General features: G+C 47.3%; 10 protein-coding genes across 10 annotated transcripts; 5 read left to right on the forward strand and 5 right to left on the reverse strand.

Moving 5' to 3' along the window:
• The first annotated feature begins 49 nt into the window (after positions 1–49).
• On the forward strand, positions 50–3183 carry V1508DRAFT_370118 (P-loop containing nucleoside triphosphate hydrolase protein). The gene is made up of 2 exons (XM_066937459.1): positions 50–883; positions 932–3183. The coding sequence occupies exons 1-2, from the start codon at positions 111–113 to the stop codon at positions 3084–3086; spliced, it is 2928 nt and encodes a 975-aa protein (XP_066795993.1). The 5' UTR covers positions 50–110; the 3' UTR covers positions 3087–3183.
• A 214-nt stretch (positions 3184–3397) lies between these two features.
• On the forward strand, positions 3398–5692 carry V1508DRAFT_416753 (acyl-CoA N-acyltransferase). Its single transcript, XM_066940250.1, has 2 exons — positions 3398–3755; positions 4057–5692. Exons 1-2 carry the CDS (start codon positions 3417–3419, stop codon positions 5392–5394), a joined length of 1677 nt encoding a protein of 558 aa, XP_066795994.1. The 5' UTR covers positions 3398–3416; the 3' UTR covers positions 5395–5692.
• On the reverse strand, positions 5635–9430 carry V1508DRAFT_416756 (uncharacterized protein; the record flags this gene model as incomplete). The annotated part of the gene is made up of 5 exons (XM_066940251.1): positions 9149–9430; positions 8959–9032; positions 8814–8899; positions 7089–8764; positions 5635–7041 (listed from the first exon to the last, which is right to left on the reverse strand). Coding segments are annotated over exons 1-5 (3061 nt in total), but the record flags the coding sequence as incomplete, so codon positions are not given.
• Positions 9431–9559: 129 nt separating this feature from the next.
• Positions 9560–10865, forward strand: V1508DRAFT_416757 (3' exoribonuclease family, domain 1-domain-containing protein). The gene has a single exon (XM_066940252.1). The coding sequence runs from the start codon at positions 9713–9715 to the stop codon at positions 10667–10669; it is 957 nt and encodes a 318-aa protein (XP_066795996.1). The 5' UTR covers positions 9560–9712; the 3' UTR covers positions 10670–10865.
• Positions 10866–11282: 417 nt separating this feature from the next.
• Positions 11283–12373, reverse strand: V1508DRAFT_115146 (phospholipid methyltransferase-domain-containing protein). The gene is made up of 3 exons (XM_066935888.1): positions 11609–12373; positions 11461–11557; positions 11283–11405 (listed from the first exon to the last, which is right to left on the reverse strand). The coding sequence occupies exons 1-3, from the start codon at positions 12278–12280 to the stop codon at positions 11371–11373; spliced, it is 804 nt and encodes a 267-aa protein (XP_066795997.1). The 5' UTR covers positions 12281–12373; the 3' UTR covers positions 11283–11370.
• Positions 12374–13547: 1174 nt separating this feature from the next.
• On the reverse strand, positions 13548–15067 carry V1508DRAFT_416763 (phospholipid methyltransferase-domain-containing protein). The gene is made up of 6 exons (XM_066940253.1): positions 14786–15067; positions 14605–14688; positions 14481–14537; positions 14313–14418; positions 13924–14256; positions 13548–13870 (listed from the first exon to the last, which is right to left on the reverse strand). The coding sequence occupies exons 2-6, from the start codon at positions 14651–14653 to the stop codon at positions 13807–13809; spliced, it is 609 nt and encodes a 202-aa protein (XP_066795998.1). The 5' UTR covers positions 14654–14688; positions 14786–15067; the 3' UTR covers positions 13548–13806.
• Positions 14944–15915, forward strand: V1508DRAFT_385898 (ribonuclease H2, subunit C). The gene is made up of 3 exons (XM_066937809.1): positions 14944–15413; positions 15477–15709; positions 15768–15915. Exons 1-3 carry the CDS (start codon positions 15026–15028, stop codon positions 15810–15812), a joined length of 666 nt encoding a protein of 221 aa, XP_066795999.1. The 5' UTR covers positions 14944–15025; the 3' UTR covers positions 15813–15915.
• V1508DRAFT_370136 (uncharacterized protein) lies at positions 15817–17839 on the reverse strand. Its single transcript, XM_066937460.1, has 2 exons — positions 17368–17839; positions 15817–17305 (listed from the first exon to the last, which is right to left on the reverse strand). Exons 1-2 carry the CDS (start codon positions 17478–17480, stop codon positions 15994–15996), a joined length of 1425 nt encoding a protein of 474 aa, XP_066796000.1. The 5' UTR covers positions 17481–17839; the 3' UTR covers positions 15817–15993.
• V1508DRAFT_416770 (putative N6-adenine methyltransferase-domain-containing protein) lies at positions 17737–19500 on the forward strand. The gene is made up of 2 exons (XM_066940254.1): positions 17737–18244; positions 18297–19500. Exons 1-2 carry the CDS (start codon positions 18150–18152, stop codon positions 19123–19125), a joined length of 924 nt encoding a protein of 307 aa, XP_066796001.1. The 5' UTR covers positions 17737–18149; the 3' UTR covers positions 19126–19500.
• Positions 19501–19512: 12 nt separating this feature from the next.
• Positions 19513–21728, reverse strand: V1508DRAFT_416771 (uncharacterized protein). Its single transcript, XM_066940255.1, has one exon. It carries the CDS (start codon positions 21602–21604, stop codon positions 19790–19792), a length of 1815 nt encoding a protein of 604 aa, XP_066796002.1. The 5' UTR covers positions 21605–21728; the 3' UTR covers positions 19513–19789.
• Between the last annotated feature and the right edge of the window lie 1945 nt (positions 21729–23673).

Here is a 23673-nt window from a genome sequence, read left to right on the forward strand (position 1 = left end):
TGCTGGGAGTTGACAAAAATTTTTGGTGAATCAGTCTCCCAATTCTATACATGATTCGACTCGACCTGCATTGTCGATATTTTTGTATTACAAACTATTAGTCGTGCAACATGTCTGATAGCGATTTGGAATACGATATCTCAAACGCGATCGCGTCGTTCCGGCAGGAGTCGTCATCGGGATCAGACGGTGACAGCGACCTCGACATTGTTGACAGAAGGCGAAAGGCATCGAGACGACAAACACCGGCCAAGGGTGCGAGCGAAAGTGAGGATCAGCCATCGAAGACTACAAGGGAGCGAATTGTCTCCGATAATGATGACTCTAGTGATGATGAAGATTTCTTTAAGAATTTGCCTGTTCCCGCGTCTGTACCGTCTAGCGGTGCAGCACAGAAGAGAAAGAAGATTAATCCAGGCAAATTCAACGCGCTCGGTCTGTCCACGTCGCTTGTGAAAGCTGTTCATCGAAAGGGCTACAATGCGCCTACACCGATTCAGCGTAAAACTATCCCACTTGTGCTCGAAGGTCTTGATGTTGTTGGTATGGCTCGCACTGGTTCGGGAAAGACGGCTGCGTTCATCCTGCCAATGATCGAGAAACTAAAGACGCACAGCGCGAAAGTGGGCTCGCGGGCGATAATTCTCTCACCAAGCAGAGAACTGGCACTACAGACGCTGAAAGTTGTCAAGGACTTCTCGAGGGGTACTGATTTGAAGAGCGTGTTACTTGTAGGGGGCGACAGTCTAGAAGATCAGTTTGGCTGGATGCTGGCCAACCCTGATATTATTATCGCAACGCCAGGTCGATTTGCACATTTGAAGGTAGAAATGGATCTTGACCTACGATCCGTCGAGTATATTGTTTTCGATGAGGCGGACCGGTATGTGTTTGCTTGTACACGCATAATTACAATGCTAATTGTCTTTAGTCTCTTTGAGCTCGGATTTTCTATGCAGCTGACATCAATTTTGGCCAGCTTACCGGCAACGCGACAGACCCTGTTATTCTCAGCTACACTACCCAAGTCATTAGTCGAATTTGCACGTGCCGGCCTAAATGATCCCGTTCTTGTCCGACTCGATGCAGACGCAAAGATTTCTGACGAGCTGGAAGTGTTTTTCTTTAGCGTGAAAACGGCGGAGATTGATGGTGCATTGGCGTGGTTACTCCGGGAAGTTATTAAGATGCCTACTGCTGCAGAGATGCCACTGCAACAAGAGGATTGGAAGTACCAAGGAGGCTCGGATGCTGACAGCGATAATGCCGCGCATTCAGAGGATGAGGTTAAGAAGAATGCCAAGAAGAAATCCAAGAAAGATCTTTATAGCAAAAAATTTGAGGCACGTGTACCGCAACATAACGAACACACTTCTGCTCATGCTACAATTATCTTCACGCCTACACGTCATCATGTGGAGTATGTTACCGGACTGCTTAAAGCGTTTGGTTACGCGGTATCGTACATCTATGGTTCGCTTGACCAACATGCGCGCCGCGATCAGCTCGCAATGTTCAGAGCCGGAGTCACTTCCATTCTAGTTGTGACGGACGTCGCCGCTCGAGGTATTGATATCCCGATTTTGTCGAACGTCATCAACTACGCGTTTCCTGGTTCACCAAAAGTATTCGTGCATCGTGTTGGTCGAACGGCTCGTGCAGGAAAGCGAGGTCGCGCGTTCTCGTTGGTCAAGGATTCTGAAGTCCCGTATTTACTTGATCTCGAGCTTTTCCTGGGCAAAAGTTTACTGCTACCAGTACAAGCAGAGGAAACTGATATTGATAAGATAGATTACACGACGAAAATGGTCGTGGGCAGCTTTCCTCGGGATGACCTTGAGCGGTCTTGTGAAGACGTGCAGAGCTTATTGGCGAAAGATTTCGATCTATTGTCGATTCAGCAGGTTTCGATCAAAGCTGAGAAACTGTATCTCAAGACCCGCGGATCCGCGTCGATGGAGAGTGTAAAGCGCGCAAAGGAGGTGATTGCTAGAGGGTGGGACTCTCTAAATCCTTTGTTCAAGGAGCATAAACTTGCTGAGCGAGAAAACATGTTGGGACGGCTCGCGAACTTTCGACCAGCGGAAACAATATTTGAATTAACCAGGAAAGGAGGCGTTGCAGTTGAATCTGGTGCAGATTTGATGAGACGGCGGAGAGCACAGGTAGCTCCGATTCAACAACATGCAAAGGACAAGGGAACTATCAGGATTGGTCCTGAGGTCCGAGAGAGAATTGCGGCTTTAGGGGACAGCGAGTTTGATGACGATGATGACGAGATTGAGGAGAAGACCGGAGCGGATTTGTCCACCGCATCAGAAGCAGATCTTCTGAACACGTTCAAGCTTGCGTCTGATGCCGGCAGTAAACGGAAACGAGGGTCATCAGGTGACGGTGATGAGACATTGTCTAAGAAGACAAAGAAGATATCGTTTAAGGACGAGGCCCACTACATATCCCATTACGCTCCTGCCGAAATAGCGCAAGACCGGGGTTATGGAATTAATTCCGGCAACTCAACTTCAATTACTTCATTCATGGATGCAGCTCCTGCGGCTACGTTTGATCTTGCAGCAGACGAGCAACTGCGTCAGTCGACTGGTATCATTGGCAGCAACCGCACTAAGCTTACTAAATGGGACAAGAAGCGCGGCAAGTACGTGACCAAGTCGACTGGCGATGAGACTACGATGGGTGGCAAGAAGGGCAAGATGATCAGAGGAGAGAACGGTGTCCGTTTACCTGCTACTTATAAGTCTGGCCGGTTCGAAAGTTGGAAGCAGGCGAACCGCAAGAATCGTCTGCGCATTGGCGAGATGGAGAACGCTTCGAACTCGAGTCACAACATGCCGCAGGATAGACGATATAAGCACAAAGAGATGAAGGCACCTCAGCCGGCGGACAAGTTGCGGGACGACTTCAAGACACGGTCCAAGAGGTTCAAGGAAGCGGAGGCAAAGGGTCTTCTAAAAAATAAGAAGACTACGAACGAGCTAAAGTCGACCACAGAAATCCGCAAGATGCGGAACCTTAAGGAAAAGCGACGGCAGAAGAACGCGAGACCTAGCAGAAAGGCGAAGAAGTGATTGTAGATCAGTAGAATAAAAGTTTTGCCTAATTAGCTATTAATGAGATGGCGTTATATGCATTGTACGATCAAATTCAAATAAATTTCTCTACGCAGATTCAGGATTTGAACAGTAATTCTCTACTGCAGATTAGTTGAGGTAATGTGCGTACCAGGAGAATCTGGGGAAGTCGGAAGTGAATGCGAATACGAGCCAAATGGTAAACGAGCGTGCTATGGCACAAATGTGCATAAGATGCCCCAGTTACGCGGCCACAGACCAATCACGTTGTGGCGTTAGATCAACCGCTTCAACGATATCAAGGCGCAGCTCACATTAATTGTCGTGATGAGGTCCCCAGCATCACCAGGAAGCAGCTCGCAACTGGCCGGAGAGGACGCAACCATGTCGTCCCAGGCCTCGCCATCCATCCAGGCGACTCCTCAGCCGCCGCCGCTGTCTGTCATGGACCAAAACCCACCATCCGGCTCGCTCTCTGCTGCTCCGAGCGTCCCGAGCGGCTCCCAATCGCCGCCGCTGCTGTCGATCGCCACCCTCGCCCAGCTCCGCGTCGGCTGCAAGGTGTTGGTCTCCAAAGACCACGACTATCGCGTCGCCGAGCTCCTCTCCATCCATACAAAGAAAGGAGAGCCTGTTTTTTATGTCCACTACCAGGACTTCAATAAGGTATTTTTTTCTGAATTTTTGCGATTTTTTACCTGCTCTGGCCGTCGTCAAGAGAGTCTTTGCCACCGCTTCCGTGACAATTCCGTGGCGGTTATGCATTTACCCGGATATCAACGGCTGGATCTGGCGCCTGTTACCCGGCGATCCGCGGCTATACGATCGATGTCCGGGGACCTATTTCGCAGCAACGAAATTGACAGCGCTGCAATGGGTTGTGATCGAGTTCTGGCTGTGTGGAGGGACTCATCGCTCACTTAAGCTCCGACGCAAGATAATTCTTCATTATACTAACATTTGACAGCGTCTCGACGAATGGGTGACTGCCCCGCGACTCGATCTCAGTCGACCTGTAGAATGGCCGCGACCTGAAAAGCCTAAGAAGGCACCCGCGTCAGCGGCGTCCAAGAACTCGAAGAACTCGCAAGACACACCACTCGCGCGTGATCGGAAAAACAAGAGATCTCGTGTGCCGGCCAAGATCGCGAAAGCAGCCCAGTTGGCTCGAGCACGTGGAAAAGAAAATATTGAAGCGGGTCTTGTTAAGGATGATGCCGAGCCATTCCTGGACGGACTCACTCCCGGCACTACAAACAATGCCACTCCTATGACCTCGACGCCATCAGAGGATGTTGACGCCAAGGACACCGACTTGATGGACTTGGACGACACGCAGCCCGAGACAACCGACGGACTGCAGCCGGAAAATTACTCTCGCGAGGAGGAGATTGAAAAGTTGCGTACTTCGGGGTCGATGACGCAGAATGCCCATGAAGTTGCTCGCGTTCGCAATTTCATGAAGATCCAGTTTGGCCAGCACGAAATCGAGCCATGGTATTTCAGTCCGTATCCAATTGAATTAACAGAAGATGATTGCGTGTACATCTGCGAGTTCTGTCTCTCATATTACGGATCCATTAAGCAATTCCAGCGACACCGCGTCAAGTGCCAGCTACAGCATCCTCCGGGTAATGAGATATATCGTGATGAGAACGTGTCGTTTTTTGAAATAGACGGTAGACGGCAACGTACATGGTGCCGCAATTTGTGCTTGCTTTCAAAGCTCTTTTTGGATCACAAGACGCTTTACTACGACGTTGATCCGTTCTTGTTTTACTGCATGACCAGACGTGATGAACTTGGACACCATTTAGTCGGATACTTTTCAAAAGAGAAGGAGTCAGCTGAGCAATACAACGTCGCGTGCATCTTAACACTTCCACAATACCAGCGGCTCGGCTATGGAAAGCTTCTTATTGATTTCTCATACGAACTCTCGAAGAAGGAAGGAAAACTTGGTTCTCCAGAGAAACCATTGTCAGATTTAGGTCTACTATCGTACCGTGCATACTGGTCCGATACAATCATCGAGTTACTAGCAGACGAAGATCGCGACGTTAAAGAAACCACGATCGAAGAAATCGCGACAGCGACGTCAATGACGACTCAAGACGTTCTGCACACTCTCCAAACGCTAAACATGCTCAAATATTACAGGGGGCAGCATATCATCTGTCTAACCAACGGCGTACTAGAGTATCGCGAAAAACTAAGGAAACGGCGACGCAGAAAATTGGATCCGCAGAAATTACAATGGAAACCTCCTGTTTTTACGCCAGCACAGCTCCGGTTTGCTTGGTAATCCATGTTTCATGTCATTATTTACATAATTCCTTGTTTTTATTATTTTCACAATGTCCATTATGGAGTTCATGGGCGTTAGCATTTTGATGTGTTCTTGATATTAGTGTTTGGTCTTCCTTGCTTGTGCCTTGTTTTGCTCTTGGGAGTCGCCTTTCATATTGTATACCAGTTATTTTTAGTCGGTTAGTGCCGCTTGTATTATTGTCACTCTGAAGTGATGGAAGTCAAATAAATATTTCGACTCTGCACTACAATAATTTCATAAACTATATTTCAATTGACAGTCACATATACCGTTTATAATCACAATGACTCGCTAACAACAATGTCTTTGTAACACTTTATAACCTCCTACTAATAGATGAACATTTCCTTTCCTTTCAAAATATCGTACTAGCGGCCCTACCATCCATCCTGTGGGTCACCTCAACTTCAACGAAATATATGGAACCTCAACATCCTCATCATCCAAATCGTCCGCACAGATCTCGAAAATCAAAGTCTTCGCGTGCTCAGGCACCGGTTTCTTAGACACAGACTCAATGAGTTTCGTGAGCGGCAGATTATATTTATCCTGCAACTTCTTTGCCGGGAAGAACGAAGCGTAGAGTAGACTAACGCCGTACGACAACATGGTGATCGTGAGGCCTTCCTTCTCCTTGAAGTAGTCAATCAGCGCCTTCAAAGTGATGTCCTTGTCCAAATCAAACCTGTCCCAGATCTTATCGACTTCTTTGCCATTGTACTTCAACTTCGGAGACGCGATCGGCTCGGAAAAGCCGAAGAATGGGAGCGACAAGTTCACGAATCCGTTCTTATACGACTCGAGTTTGTTCTTGCCGTCGGCGACCTTATACAGTTCTAAATTCACAAGACCAGTAACCAAGGCTGTAGTTGTCGCAATGGCAGGGATAATCCGACCAGCAATCAGCTTTGTGCGGAGCCGGTCGGCGGGTTCAATGGCGTAATTCAGCGCCCGCAAATTCGAAGCCGCGGTTATGAAGTCAATGTGATGGTTGCTATCATCGTCCTTTTCAAACTCGACGGGAACAAGTCTGTAGCCTGCAAGGGAAGACGGCGGCGGCAAGCTCTCGGCAAGCTTCTTGAGCTCGTCATCCTCCAGACTAGTCGAGTCCCCCTCGACTGGCTCATTCTCGTTCACCTGGATCCTGATACCGGATCTCGGCGAGAACTCTGGAACCATGATATTATCCAGGATCTTATTAAACACGGTCAGATCAGTGCATCCCTTCAGACCATAGTTGAAAGCATGAAGATTAGCACCGGCAACAATAAAGTTCATGTGTGTGTCGTTGCTAGGGTCGAACACCAACGGGTTAGGCGCACGCTTCGGACCGGACCAGAATGGCGATCCCGACGACGTGACAGCATCCTTAGGGAAATTGTACAAAAGCTGCGCAATCTCATTGTTGTATTTCTTCTCAAACTCCAATCGCGCCCAGATAATGCACTCGTCGAAAGTGAGTGGCTTGGAAGTAACAAGATAAGACTGAAGAGTCTCCAGGATGGTCTTCTGGTCACCGCTCTGCTTCAGTGTGCTCTCAACAAAGTCAGGGTGCGATAAATACAGGTTGACATTCTCTGCCGGAAGAACGAAGTACTCCTGAAACAAGTTCTTGGCCCACTACAACTCATTAGCACACGAAGGCATAAAAAATTTAGAAAACATACAGCGATGGTGTGTTCAATCTGATTTGGGAAGCTTCGGAGAGTGCAAAGAGGAATACTCTTTTCTGGTGGATCCTGACTAGACGAGTAACTCTCAGTAAGACCTGGGTATACGACCTGAGTATTGCCCTTCGTTCCTAGGGTACCACTCTCCAGTAGTGGTTTTCGGTAGAACACGCATCGTCGGTCCATATAAGTTCGCGCATCAACATTATCGAGAGCATTGGTAACGCCGTCCAACCCATTCCAGAAATCGTCATCAAAAACATTCTCAGTGTCTGTACCAACCTTTTCCTGCTTTGACTCAATGTGGCCAGCAAGTTCGGGGTTCATAGCAACAACAGCCCTAGCGGCAACCTCTGACTTTTGCTTGCCAACATCATGAGGTCGGAAAAGGAATTGCCGGTTCAAGTTTGACTTTTCAATAGAATCCATATCAGTAACAACGATCTTGCCTCGCGGACCAGTACCTAGTCCCATCAGAGCCCAATTCTTCAGCATCTCACACCCGATTGCACCTGATCCAACCAAGAACTCCCGTATGTTGCAAATTTGCTCATGAAAGTCCTTGCCGAAAACGGCAATTTGGTTATCGTATCGTGACCCAGTCGGGGCGGTGTTCTCAACAGTTCTTGGGAAATTCTCAGGTAGCGATTCCAATGAATCATAATAGAAATACTGCTTAATCGGACCGAACTTTCCGGACGACGCCTTCAACACTTCTTGTGCAACAATACCGCCGAAGACAGCCGTCATGGGTGGGAGATCGCCTCGGGCTTGGTAAGCCAGCTCCTTCAGCAAGTTCTCATCCAATTCAGCACCGTCTAAAATCGAAGGATTCTGCTTCGACAATGTGCGAGCAAGATGCAGCAATTCGTTGGCGTCCTCATCGTTATAAGGTCTTGGAAGCTGGCCTTCGTGCTTGTTGGCAAATCCCTGCAAGGCTTGGAATCCAATATGAAGCTGAGCTGGCCGCTCCATCTTGGCGAAATCGGAAATCAAATACTCTGGTTTTTCTAACTGCTTCGACAGTGGCTCAAAGTCTATTGTGAAGGGCACTTGAACTTGAGTGAACAAGCCGCCTTTTACGTATGTACCGAGACCACTGAGCGAGCCAACGTTGAATGCATACGGGCCAAGGACTTTGACCTTCCGTGGCTGACCATCGTTTAATGATGGAATTCCCTCAACTTCGGCAAACTTCACATAGTCACCGTCCTCTAGACCATGACGGCTATCGTCCAGCACAGACACATTACCATCTTCATCGATGTCTGAAACAATTCCGTGGACGGGCTCGTTGCCGGTAGCATCTGTAATCTGGAAGTTTGTCCCAAAGTCGTTGAAAATGACACCAAACAATCCGCGAACATCAGCAGAAATGAAAGAAATATTATACTTGTGAGTGAATTCGTTGATCTGCATCTGAGTCTCAAGAGAAGTTTCAGTCAGGACGACAACCTGGAACTGGCTGATGGTAGGCGCATCGAGAGGACTCTCAAGAACAGACACTTTCACATACTGATTCAGCTCTGCAAGTCGTGGGGCGGTAGCAACAGCTCTAGATACACCAATATCTTCCTCACGCAGAAAGAACTGCGATGACAGGTCCTCGATCTTCGTCGGCGCAGGATCCCATAAGGTGATACTCTTGACACCGGCGAGAGTGACATTCTTGGCTAATCTAAGGTTAGCCCTATTCGATCATGTAGACGAGCATTTACTCACCGATTTCGACACCAAGACCTTTAAGTCCAACAATAAGAATGTTCGATGTGTTCAACCGCTTCATGGCCTCCTCACCAAGGACGTATCTGCCATAGTCGCGTTAGCGCGATCTCCACAGCAACCCGAGAAACTAACGACAACTTACAGCTGGCGCGAATACAATCCCTCGTCAATGACAGGACCATCCTCGGCGTTATCAATTTGCATGCTATTTGCGTCCTGTAAATGTAACTCAATTAGCAACGCTGCCCCACCAATGACCATATTAGACACCATGCCCACAGTGACCTCTATGTCATCCCATCCATTCACTTAATACGTGATGAATAACTTACTGCCATTACGATGAATGGTGTTCACTCAAAGAAATTGATAAATGCTGAAACTTAGTCCTTGCGATAGTAAGGACGCTACTTATAATAACGTATAAAGCAGGGGACAATCGTGGACAAATCTAATCTATATATGTCCTCGAGCAATCGATGCACTGGAAATAGACGAGAGACTGCAACTAAGTGGATGGCCAATTTATAAGCTCCAATTTGCAAATCAACCGTGGCAATGAGGCAAGGGAAATCAATGAACGAAAGTATCAGGCTCGGCTCGATTTAGTTGACCGGCCTTTGATGAGAAATCAAATTCCCTAACCGCGAAGAAGCAGGAAGAAGGGCACGTCGTAGCCGCACGTCACCCCAGGCCTACGACTTTTGTGCGAAAGCCGGTTTGCAATTGCACGTTCCCACCTCCGGTTGCAGTTCATTAGTTTGATGCGGCGGTCATTCGACGTTCACCAAAACTTCATGATCGACCCAGATCAATCAATATTGCTTGACTCGCAGATTTCAGTGAGATTCGTTGACTTTTGCGCCAAGTATTAGACAATTAAATATTCAGAATAGATGTATCTTTCAGATCGACGACGGATACTCGTGCCTCCTTTCGCGCGACCACTTACTTACGTGGACGACACACCGAAGTCATCTCTTCAAGCAACTACTAAGTCCGTCTCAAAGCTCGACTCTGCACACAAAATTTATTTGAAGACATCAGTGCTACCTGATGCATCGGGGTCAGCCTATGTTGAACATCAGCAGAACAAAATTCTCGCCCTCGTGAATGGTCCACGGTCACAAAAAGGATCGTTCTCTCCGACTGCAAAATTATCGGTCGACGTCAAGTTTCTCCCGTTTTCATCTGACGCGCACGTACTAGGCATTCCACAGGGTGGTGGATTTACAACTGGTCTTGAGCGGACATTGGCAGACTTCATATATGCCTCGTTGATACCGTCAATAAGGCTGGGACAGTATCCAAAGTCAGGCATCAGTGTCTCGGTTGTAGTGATCTCGGGACCGCCAGTGTGGAAGGGACTCGTTAAGCAGATTGCAGCGTGCTGCGTCACCGCAGCCAGTGTTGCAGTGGTGGATGCCGGTATTGAAGTTGTGGATGTTGTCACGGCTTGCGCGGTCAAGTTCCCGATGGGAACCGAGGAAGATATAGAGATAGATCTAGACGAACATGGCATCGATGAGACTTTCAAAGAGGATGCAAGCAAGTTGAATATAGATGAAGTGCTATGCGCTTCTAAGCGTCACGATATAGGACGAGGAGTTGTAAGTTACATGGCGAGCAGAGACGAGATATCAGGATTCTGGATCGACGATGAATCTCCAAACCGACCTGTCGCCGAGGCGTCATATTCTATAGAGGGTGCCTGCTTGATTCGAGTGCTCAAAACCGCATGCGACAGCGCTAAGGAAATACGAAAATTGGTCAATGCAGTTTTGATTCAAGGTTTCCCAGAGCAAGACGAAACATCGTGTCAGGCAAGCAAGAAGATGAAACTGGGCGATTGAAGAACGTTATGGCTAATTTTCTCGTGCACATTCGGGCATTCATCCGAGGTATCTACGGTCATGTCTTTAAGTTCCGGATCTGAATGTTAATATTTAAGATTCTACAAGTCGCAAGAGCTTAATAAATATTCAATGTAACCAATTCATTCAACAGAGCACTACTGTACAAGTAATTTGGAATTGACAAAAATTAAACCTCTTCCATCACACACATGAAGCGAAGCAGAAAAGGGCAAAAATCGAGCGCAACTTATGAGTCGAATCAGGCTAATATAAAATATAAATATGGAGAACATTGAACACTGTATACAATAAAACGAAATCACAATTGACCGTCTAAACCATCAGTATGTATATTCCCAAAGTGTTGAACGGACATCCTCCATTTATATGCATCGCATGCAATCGAACTATAAAAAGTGAACCTTTTTGTCTAGTAGGAACATCAAAAACCGATATCTCAGGTACAGCAAATAATTTAGGCGTAGATAAGAGAAAGAAAATCACAGCGAGTAATTGGGAATAACGATGTTGTCGACCGACCCACTTAGTCCATGTATCTACGTTCCAAAACAGAACTTCAAGAGATTTATAAAAATGTAAATGTTGTCACAAAATAATCATAGAAGCTAGAACACCTTCCAGCCTTCTTATGTTCCGGCCAATATTATGACCCCTATTTTCTATAATAAGAGTCATATCTACTTTGGTGGGGATGAGTAGGTCTTCGCGATGTCTATCAAAAACGTTAGCTTCCCATTCGAACAAAAGCAAATGTCAGTACGACATACGTGGATTCTCAACAATGAATAGGAAGGCAAACTGGCAGGCATGCGCAGCCAATGAGACGAACAGAAGGGTGTAGCTAGCAGCCATGAGAGAGATGCCCTACTATGCATTAGCAATCAAGCAGATGAGCTTAGTTGACAAGATACTTACGTAGTACCCAGCATATCCAACAGAGTACATAGGATGAGGAACGAGCTCGAAGATACCATCGAAGCAAAGCTCCAGATCCTCCAAGAAAAAGAAATCCCCCCAGTACCACGCATAATCCTTAACAACCCGATGAGCATCGAGCTTAACCCACAGGTTAAAAAGGAAGAGAAAAATGCCGGCAGCCCATCGTCCGACATGAAGAGCCATTGTCTGATTCTCAGGAATACTCGCGCAAGCAACAGCGAAGAGTATGTATGAAGTGAAATCTGACATGAGGATAAGATCAACAACGCGGCGGAAGAGCAACCAAGTGTTATACTCGAGAGGAACGGTCTCAAAAGTATAGTCGCTGCCCATCTTGGCCGAGAGCTCCCTCTTAATTATACCATAAGTTGTGCGCCGGACAACAGAAGCATTGGGACCAGGTCTGTTGAAAATCCTGGACTTAGCAGCCCATTCCGTTAGCCGCCTGTGGAACGATTGTTGATACAGTAGGTAACCGAGACCGCCATTGTAAGACAATCGAGAGATCGCATAGATTCCGAAGAAAGTCCACTTTCGAAAGTTTGATGGAAGAATCAGGTATAGCGCGACATAAAAAGTAAGGATAGTAAGAGTCAATATATCAGCAATTGACTTGGGTTTACGAGGATCTAGCAGAGCAGTAACCATATCCTCAGTCTCAGGCACAGCGAAAACTACATTTACGTTAGACAAATACGCGCAAACTAAAAGAATATCTTGTCACAGGTAGATAAACTGGACGTGAACAGCGAAATTCGACAACTTCGAGAAGCACTATTCTTAGAACGTTGCTCATATAGAACATGGCCTGCAACAGCAAGCATTGATCGATAATCACACAATATCAAGACCATTGCGTAAATCACACATACCGGTCCCGTCAGGAGTGCGACCGTACGTGACGGTACTCGTCTGTGGCTTCAGATAGTTCCTGACCTTAATCTCCTTCTGGAGCTTCTTAAGCTGCACACCCTTCTGTACCAGTGCCGCTTTCCGCTGAGCATACTTCTTCGCGATCAAGTCCTTATTTGAAAGCAGCCTGCGCTTCGATTTCATGAGGAGTGATGCCTTTGCACCGGTGCCGATAACATCCTGCTGTACGGGCGAACCCGGCTTCGATGACGCAAGAAGCACGGGATCATCGGACAGGGCCGGGGATGAGTGCCGGGAGCGGACAAGAGTCGGGTCTGCCTTCATGTTGACGGTCTATGCTGTTGAAGCGAGAAGAAAGGGCGCTGACAAGTAGAACTGAGTGTGCGGCCAGTACGAGGTAGAGCCTGCCTGTTGCAAAGCGTGCGACTAAAGGAAATTGAAGAAGTGGTCGATCGCGCGACCACAGAGACCCGCTCTTACTAGCTTTTTCTCGCTGCGGTCCGCGCTCTCGGCTGGCTGAGCGCCACTGAGCCCTAACCCTTTTCTTCGGTGCTCAGCCGACCCAGCAATTCTGCGAGAACCTCATCTGTTTATCCGTCCCTCCCTCATTTCTGTTAGCTACGATAGTAGATAAGTCGCGGCTTTATTTGGTAAATAATGAGAGGCTGTAGGTGGTATCGCGCGCTGCACATGCTCGAATGCTCATTGCGTCACGTCCACCAAGCCGAGAAACTTAATCGGCCCGTCTGAGGGCGTAACTGTCGTGTTGTCGACACACATATGGCTTAACGTTTCATATATTAATATGAAGGACTATACTTCAGAGTTGTGCGCATTACGATTTTCGGCAGCTAAACATCAGGCACGCGACCAGTCGTGAGACTGTTATTCTACGTCGCCATGAACGTATGGGTGATTCCAGTATTAGAGTCCTTCTTGTCAGACCCATTATGGTACTGATTGGAGGCGAATTGGAACCGGGCCGGACGATATCGATTTGCACTTAGGTTGCGCTTGATTCGATGACAAGCTATACAATAAATTAAAGGCGATAGCTGCCCCTGAAGCTACAATGTTTTCAATTTCGTATGTATGTACACATAATAGCACAAAATCATCATTTCAGATTATTTTATCATGAATCATTCTCTACCATAATATCATTTGTGCAATCGCATATCTGGAACATTCGTCATGCACTCACATTACCTCTCCCATCGGCTCATCTCTCAGGTACGTATGTCTATTGAAGAAAAAGATGTGAAATCGTCTCATCTTACTACAACACTTATTCGGAGACTTTACTTTGTCTTGCCGGCAGCGCGCTCTCTATCCCGCTTGGCGTAAATCTCAGCGGTGAACGGCCTATGGAGACATCAGAAACTACTCGAAAGAGCGCGAAACTATACATTACTCACTCCTCAAACCGCAACGCAGTCATGTACATGACCAAGACAAACGCGGACATAGCAATACCAGCCGGCTTAGCGAACCACAGCGCAGTTCCTAAGAAGGACAAAGTGCTGCCGTAGTACATTGGATTGTCGGTAATGTTGAACGGGAAACCGGTTACGCGAGCGTCCATGAGAATACCGAAATAGTCGCCGAGGTATGTCCCAGTGACGCCAAGGGCCCACATACTGCTGAGTACGAGAACATTGCCATATGCGAATATGAGGGCAGCCAAGATCTTGACGGGGAACATATCGAGAGTATCGTAAGTTGGCTGATCTCGGAGAGCCTTCTCGTACCTGGCTCTAGTCAGTATCAAGGAACGAGTAAGCGAACACAGCTAGCGGAGCCATACAATAAATCGCGAATGATTCCGAGAGAGAAAATCGTAACTGCCAAAGTGTAGCAGCCACACTTCGGCTTACCAAGTGCAAGCTTAGTAAGAAAGTGCGTGTTGTATTCTATGTCCAAACTGCCGTCAGCATCAAATAATTTTTTTCAAACTGACTTGCGAGAAACATACCAAGACGGGCAACAATGTTCCAGAAGATGGGGTTGAATGCCACTGAGAGTGCCGAATCTAGCAGTTGCGTTAGCCTACTGATATATAAATTCAGGTTCTCAAGCTCTGCATAAAGGACTGGTACATTTCAGAGAATCCTGAGAGAAATCAATGTAAGTCTTAACGCTGTCCATGTTGTCTATTAATCCAAGCAGGGAGCCTGAAAAATCTACAAGATATGTTAGCTTTCTTCCCTTGAAAAAGACTCGTTGGAAACAATTAAATTCCTCAATTAAGTCGCTGTAGCCAAATATGTACTAACTTACGTATTTAAATCAATTGGCGATGAGGTTTGTGAGAGTAGAATCGGAGGTCTACTGAATGACTTTTCTAGTCGTAGTCGACCAAGTTTCCTCGAGCCACGAGAACCACGAGAACCACGAGCCGCTGTCCGTCCCCTAAGTCACGGATCGATCGCAGGTTGAGATGCGGCGCGTTAGTGAGGCGAGACATTCCAGGGTCTTGACAGACGCGACTTGGACATTCTATCCCATAACGCAGCAACAATGACGACACAGAAATGTGCAACGTTAAATCTACATACTCCGTTATTGAGTGATAAACATATCAGGAGCGTTACACCGCATATTCTACCGTGCAAGATCCATCATGACGGCCCCGCGAATGTGAGACGTTATTTTCACGTCCATCCTTACAAACCCGACGCGTCGCGACCCAAAGTATCATCCGCGACAACCAGCCCAACGAGGATAACCACGGAGTCCTTTACAGACATTACAAGCACTGATTCATCGGCTGAGGAAACTGAGTTGAAAGAATATGGAATGAATGGGCCAGATGAGTCGACGCCTTCAGCTCATTCTTTACATGAGGCATATTTCCGAGGGCGAAAACTTGTTGGGCAAAAGCTGGTGTTACCTGAAGGATATAAAGGTATTTCCTTGTTTGTGCAACAATCAATTTATGTGGAGCGAGGTGTTAATTCTGATTCCACAGGATTAATTCTACCAATTGCACCATCACCAAGTGACATCCCGGCACAGACGAAGTCATACTTTTATTCAGAGGATGACGATGAGGAAGAGGACGAAGAGCAGGAGCAGGAGCATATGTGGAAATCTGAAGCTGAGTTCAAGGAGTTGTTTGTCTGGAACCATGATGTTATTCCGGATGGCATCAGCAACCCGTGGATCGCTGGAGTCAATGAATGGATTTCGTTCACCAACAGGGTATGCAAAGTCTAATTAACTTTGTGAACGTTTACGATTGTTGCTGATTTAGTATCAGATTCATTGCGAATACGAGGAGGGCGAAAGAGAAGTGAAGAGGTAGACATCAGCTGCTGAATTCGCACCGTTTATGTTACGTCGCGATATCTATTGGTCGACCAATTGTACTATAAATCCTAATGATAACATATATGAACAAAATCAATGTGATATATGCCAAGTAGCACCTCATAATCACAATCCAACTTTCCACCGAGTACGTAGACCAAAAACGCTGACTATCTTCAAAATTCTACAACCCCGTTATCACTCGCTCCGGATATCTGATAGTCATACAAGTTAAAAGAAAACACCAAGACTCCGCTTTCCATCCTTGCACAGATATAATGCCCGTCACCCTGCAAGTCAAACATCTTGGAAGTTTGATCAAGGGAGAAGAGAATGCCGTAGTATGACCATTTTCCTTCTACAGGACTGTATGATGTTAACGTAAGGCGTGTCAGATATGAGCCTTCTAGCATGAATATCGAGTCTCGAAATGGTACGCCGACAAGTGAGTCACCTGATGTCAGGAAACCACTTATTTTTTCCATTTCGAACGTTGTCAGATTCAGCTTTGTCAGTGTGCGAATGCCGGAGCAGGTTACGTACATATAATCTGGCTGCAACGGTCGATACAACCGAGTGTCATTTGTAAAGGGTAACGGTGCTGAGAACACGAGATTCTGATCGAAATCGAAAACAAGAATTGACGAGTCGACGTCGTTCTTGATAGATCGAGAAGCCAGTAGAATTGTGAGCTCTCTCTCCGCGTTTAGACCAATTCGATACAGCTGCAGCTCATGCGCTGCTAGAAATTCTGTGATACTATCTGTCCGTAATTCTTCGTTCGCGCCGGTATCCCACACCATGACTTCCTGATCCATTGTGATAACTCCAATGACTTTCTTTGACGAAGCCATGTCTCTCGTGTTGGAAGACAATAACTGCCTTTCTTGACAAGTCGAAGGACTTTTTAAGTTCCATACTTTACATTTTCCCAATGACGTAACGCCAGCACATATATCCTCAGAACAAGTAAGATTATACCAGCTTTCCCGGCTCTGCTGAAGTTTCCACCGACGGTCTGAAAATAGCTCATATAGAATCGTGAACTTCAAATCACTGCCAACCATGACTCCAGAGACCACCAACCGACCACCCCAGTACGCCATAATATACGGTCGCAAATCCGAGATTTCCTTCCGTGTAGCAAGCCGATTCGACTGCTTCATGGCAATACTTCTAAACGTGCACATCCGCAACGCCTCCAATTTGGAATTATCCTCATCCTGCGGTCGCTGCGATGGTATTTCACCCCGGAATTCAAGCCGACGGATTTGACTGCATATAAACTCGCTACTGAGACGTTCGCGCCAGCGCTTGCATACCCGTTGCCAACTGAGGACCTCGCGAGCGCTCATGTAGGACAAGACAATGATCAGTATTTCTGAAGGCAGCAGCGATATGATATCCACAAATAACTGCCGTTCGCCGAGTAGTTTAGTGAGATGCCATATATCTGAAGGTAACAAATTGGCAAATAATGTGTTCAATCTAGCATAGAAGTCGAGTTAGCTTTGTCTTGATGATTCAAGAACATTATACAAAAGTAGTACAATTGCTGCCGTGTAGCCACTAATTTCAAGTTCTTAAATTGCGCAAATGCTGATGATATCGCTGCCGGATCAGGCCTTTCAATTTGCGACTGCAGATCTTCGGTTGTATCCATTTCCAAGACTGATCGTGTGAGTCGGTTGTTCGTGGTCCAGGTTGTATGTAGTCTATGGAATAGGATGGCATAGAACGACAATTCCAGAACTCCAATCGCCACTATATAACGGAGTCTACTAAATTAGTTTATAGACACATTTTCGATAAGTTCCGGCCAAATTAGTCACTGAATGCGGCGGTAGATATGGCTTTGGTGCTATTTGTGAGCCGCGTCCAGCAATCTGTCTGTGCATTTGATTAACCCTCCATGATGAGGAAAATTATGCATAAACGACCGTTATCCGCACGTCATAGAAGCCATAAAACTACAGCTACTCGCGCACTTGTGCAGGTGGAGACCCTAATCCGCTGCCGTCGTTGAGGTGTGAGAAAGCTTATAAGATTTCTGGCAAAGGTGATGATGGTAAGACCTCCTCGAAATTTCAAACCCAGAGGAGGTCAAACGGCGTGGCTGAGTTGACATTGTTAGGAAATATCAACTGAGGTAGCTAAATTCTAAGCGCACAGCAGGGAGCCTTTTACTGGAAATAATTGTTTCTTAATATAGTGCTGGTGCTGTTTCGGTTCGGATTGGAGATTTTTCAGAGTCAGACTGCCTTCGTAAACGCAGTTGCGAAACCACACACAAGTGCGACCGTTCCACGGTAAAGGCAATTCACTAGTCTCAATGGCTTCATCTCCGAAGCGGTCAGAAAATTTGCCACCGGCATCTCCACGGCCAACACGAACGGACTCTAGCGACGACGACGATGATATTCCCAGGCAAGTTCTCGACCTCCCACGCCAACCAATTCATATGCTAACACAGTGGCAGACTCTCAGAACGTACTTTATCATTACTACAAGATTTCCAACAGTCACAATCCGCCCGATTAGCCGCCTTTGACAAGCTGCAAGAGCGCGCCGCTGCCCGCTTCGACACGCTCAGCACAGCGATCGATGATCAGGCGGACGAAGGTGATGTCGAGGAGGAGAAGTCAGATGGTGATGATCCACTTGCAAGTATGGAGGTTTTCACAGAAGACTGGAATCTTTCGCAATTCTGGTACACGGATTTGACTGCGCGCACGTTAACTGCGTTTGCCCTCCATCCACTCGTCAACGTTGCGCTCGATCTCGAAAGCACACCTACGCCACATCCCAATTACGAACGATTACCGGATATCAGCATTGCTATATTGTCCGCGCCGACAGTACATCAGTATCTCACTCGACGCATTATCCCGTTGCTACCGAAACCAGTGCAGCAGAAAGTTCATCCGGTATTATTCGAGCACGACGTGCGGTTCGCGGTGTTTGGACCCAAACAATTCGTTCAGTATGATTTCAACGCGCCGACCAGAATTCCCAACTATATGAAGTCGCGATTCGATGTCGTGATTGTCGACCCGCCGTTTTTGAGCGCAGAGTGTCAAGTCAAGACCGCCATCACGGTGCGGTTGCTCCTCTCTGATGAGCAAGATCGAAGAAAAGTGGTGATTTGTACGGGTCAGAAAGTTGCCGATGTGATTTTGCGGACGTATAGATCGTACGGAGTCCGGCGTACGGAGTTTAGGCCCGAGCATAGGAATGGTCTGCAGAATGAATTTAGGTGCTTTGCGAGCGGGGAGCTGGATGGAGTTTGGAAGTTTGAACAAGAGTAGACTTATAACTCTGCTCAGGAAATGCATTTTCGGACAGTTAATAGACTAGAATCTTGAGGTTCGACCAGCTATAGAGTCAGGCGACAATCTAACCGTCGCAGTAACGCATCCATTTGGTGCGTGAAATAGCATAGTATCAATCAACCACGCATATCCTTCAAGGATCTAAAATCTAGATTACCGACGAGGGATTCGAAACCTGGCCTCGAAGAGATGAGAACCTTACACCAACTTTGGCCAGATTGCGTTACAAGAAAGCGTCCTGTATCGGTTTCGGGTTAGGGTCGCTAGCGAAATCAGATTTAGTGCGTATTGTGCAAGAGGCCTATGGCGTAATTTAGCAAATTACAAAATGTAATTTAAGTAATGTAAAGCATCAATTGACAAGCCAAAATTGAATTGCAGCGGCAGGTTATGAAGCAAAATGAGCATTATCTACTAACTGTCTGGCCCTCCCACCAGCCACCGCCATCATTATTAAAATACAAGAAGGCAAACATCATCATAATGACATGTAAAATATACGAAAAAGTAGCCTTCAATATAGCAGAACCCTTCATTACATATTAAAGATTAAAGATTACTAGGCAAATTAAAAGCCAGAACACACCACCCAAATATATACATTGGATAAATTCAAACAAATCTAATAATTCATAAACTATTATGATCGCCGCTTGGAAGCCCATCCCTTGAGCGCCATTAACATCATGATCCACGACATGAAAAGAGCAGTGCAGCCAATGGTGATGTTCATGGTGAACATGCCGTCAAGCCCGTAATACAGAATTGACTCCACGGTTTCCTCGTTCGAAGACATAAACACGACGCCTCCAGCAATGAGACAGAAACTCACTAGGGCTTCAGTCATTGGCCGGGACGGGTGGTATGACATAGGCGGGGACAGGTACATCACGAGGTATGTGATTGCTCGGAAAATCGCCCCGCTTGCTAAGAGATAGCCCCACTGCATGTGAATCTGTGTCGAGAGCTCGGTAGCCTGGTGGTGCTGCGACATGAGAATACCAGTCCAGAAAATTGTAAATAGCGGGAACGGATTATATGAGAAACCGTACTGCGTGGGTTCAGCCGCACGAGGGTCGGCGTTGGTCGCCTGCTGATGACTGGCTGTCGCCTTCCGGCGGATCGACGGCACTGGAACTTGCGCATTGAATAGACTTCGGATCGTCTTGGATTCGAAAAGAATACCGCAGAGACCGCCTCCAATGTACATAAAGGCAATCGAAGCATGCTGAAGATCCTTGTGTGACCACTTCCCGTCCTGGTTGGCGAGATGCTCCATGAACACGTTGGTGATACCGTAAAAGAAAATCAAGCCTGACTCAACCATTTCCATCGAGCACTGGAAGAATCGCGCACCGAGCCTCTGACGAGCGCGAGGCACAGGAGGTCGCACGTTCCATGCCCAGCCGAGGTTCGCGAATGCACCAAGCAGACGACCAAACGTGAGGATACCGATCCAGACGAAAACGGAACCTTTGATGATATGAGCCAGCATGCCGAAGACTCTGTTGCTGCGGCCAATGCAAGTCGCGGTGATGATACCGGACGTGATCTGGAAGAATCCGTAGATGATCATGGGACGATCGAGTACGGCAAAAACGACGCAAGTGAGAGTATGCAAGTTCGACAACAATCCGTGAGGAAGTCTCGCAAGGACGCGACGGAGAGGCTGAAGTTTGTTGGCAATGTATCGCTGAACCTTGTACTCTGCCGAAAGAGGATGATGTCGAAGGCTCAACTTCTCGAGGTCGTCGTCTGTCTCGAGGACATACTCGCGGGCGCCGTGTTCAGTGTCAGTGTAGTGATAGCCGAATTCAGACGAGTACAACCCCTCGGTGTCGTCCTCATAGCCATCGAGGGTCGCGCTGCCTGCGCTGCCGGAGTACGACCCGGCATTGCCAGAGTCGTGGGATTCATGAGAGAGGCGTGGCGTCACAACTGACGCGTCTACGGCAGCGTATTGCGGAGACGAAGGACTTGCATTTTCTGCAGGCTTGGCGAGCGCCCAGCTGAGCAACGTCTTGAAGATGCTAGAGACAAAATGGAGCGTGAGGAGGACAACCAGGATCCAGCCTGACTTGGAGTGCACGTTGTTCGGGTAGAGATCAGGCGCGCGACTCTTGTAGATGATGCCAGGCCCCAAAGCCAGTGCCACGACAGAGAGGAAGCCAACGTGTATTGGTGTGTGAAGAGGTGACTTTGCAATCGACAACATGAGCGACACAGGGAGGAGGATGACGAAGGCGAGACACATCAAGAACGCGTGTAGCAGTAGCAGCAGGCGATCTTGCTCTATAGTGAGGAAAGATGTCGGATCATAATCCTCGAGAAATTGTGTCATGTTGAATGCTGGCATCTGCATACCTGGCATGGACGTCGAAGACGAGTCTTCTTCGTTGTCGCCGTGAGCCAGCGCGACGGACGCAAGAGTGACTAGAAGAAGCGCCGCTCGCATGGTGGATCAAGGTAAAAGAAGGTGGGTAGCAAAGTGCAAGTAGGCGTTAAAGAGAAGTTGTAAACAAGTAGAGAAAAGATGGGAGTCAGAGTATATTAGTAGCCGAGGATGCAATGCGGATATCGGCCCACACCGGATATGAAGCACATGTGGGAGACATCCGCTGTGTGCGCGGGGCGGGCTTAATTGTTCCTTAGTCTGGCCGAGTCAACCGGGTGAGGATGATCGGGTCGAACGCCAGCTCACGTAAACCAAAAAGTTGCTTTGCTGGTTGTCTATTTCAAATGAACATTAAAATCAAAGCTATTCAATGACAATACTATTAAATGGAGTGTTTTTTGTGGTTGTCGATTACGTAATCCTGAGATCAACCATAAAGTCACAACATGGCCAACTACATGTTAATGGCGATGTGTGACAGAAACCGGCAGTTAAGCTGTAAATTTTAAGCGAGCATTCCACAAATATTATTCCCACGCAAATAATAATTGCACTGAAAAACGGCCCCTTGTGACTTCCGTCGCCAGACTTATGGCTGGCCCCAATCCTTGGCACTGCACAGGGGAATACCTGATCTCTACTGGGTAAGGGTTGTGATATGACGAGAGCGGGGAGGAAATAAGGTCGCCGCATTACCAGCCGCGTGGCGGCAAGTGAGCTCACTGCTTACGTCGTTTTCGATGGCGGAGAGGACGACGCCGAAGCTTCCGACTGCTCCGAAGTACCGTACGACCCGGCCTTCTCGAGTATGCTGTTTACGATTTATGGCGAATATGAGCTGTCGCGAGGTAGTTGTGTCGGGTTTGGGTGGTGTGAAAAACGTTTGACGGTACATTAGAGCGTACCACTTCCGGTTGTAACCGAAATACCTTAATTATATTGCGGCGATGACACTTGCAATGACGTAGGGAAGCACTGGTCCGGCGAACTGCTTCTTCGATTATCAATAATTCCCAGTTTCTCACTTACTGAGCCAGTAGCACTGATCCGCAGGCTGTTAGGCATAGAGCATTATTTCCATGTATTCGTTTGCACTCTTCATGATGGGCCATCGAATCAGAACACGAGCAGCTGCACAAACGGAGCGTTGCATTGGGTCAGGGTATCTACTGTTCACCCCCCCCCCCCTTACGTCACTCACTCACAACCTTGCTCCACTTGCGAGCAACACGACCTGCATATATTCATTCCGATTCGGAGTTGCAAATGAAAAGTGATTATTTTGTAGATGTCAAGCTGAGAATAATAATTAGTGGTACAGTGGACAGATTATAAAATTTGTTATAGTAGTGGGCTTGCTGTCGTAATGACAACGAATGTGTGTCATATGTACGCGGGTCCGGTCAAATGATTTAAACTCCACGTCGTCGCATTCCGAGCTTTCTCCCTTCCGCTGACTGAGTTGCAACCACTGACTTAATGAACGATGGTGAGTGCGAGTTTGGCCGTATAACGACAAATCGGCGAACTGCGAAGGCAAACCTGCATATTCTGACGCTGACAGCAGGAACAGTTATTGGAACAGTTATTGGAAGTGGCGGCCAAAGGGATGATGACGCAAATGTGCCGCTAAGACAGTTGGGTCAGCAACTTAAAGCTAATGTGGAAAGTCTAAACTCTCAACCCTGAGTCCAACGGTAATTACTGTTGCGAATCCTGAGTCAGCAGCCAAAGCCGACGGGTGTAATTTTGAGTGGGATCCGAGTCGGAGTCAGCAAGACGGCTATAATTCTGACGGATCTCCGACTCGGAGCCAACGCTGGGCAGCTATTACTGGGAGAAGTGCGCGTCACCGACAAGCATTCAGCAGTCACTGTGGCCTCTTGAGTGTTACATCTAGTATGCTATCTCATCGAGTTACTGCACAGTGGTTGTACTGCTTTCAACTAAAGGATTGATAGTGAATCCGATTTGGCTATATAGCATGGATAAGCCAGTTTACATAGATTAGTTGCATCTGTGTTTTCTTCGTTGGCCGGTCCAACCCTCTGCTCCGTAGACCGTAGCTAGGTTAATTGCAGATTTCTCAGCATCAGCTCATTTCACTCTCCGATTTCTAATACCCCTTG

This window comes from Lipomyces doorenjongii (assembly GCF_038497915.1).
Source record: "Lipomyces doorenjongii strain NRRL Y-27504 unplaced genomic scaffold V1508scaffold_22, whole genome shotgun sequence".
Classification (NCBI taxonomy): Eukaryota; Fungi; Ascomycota; class Lipomycetes; order Lipomycetales; family Lipomycetaceae; genus Lipomyces; species Lipomyces doorenjongii.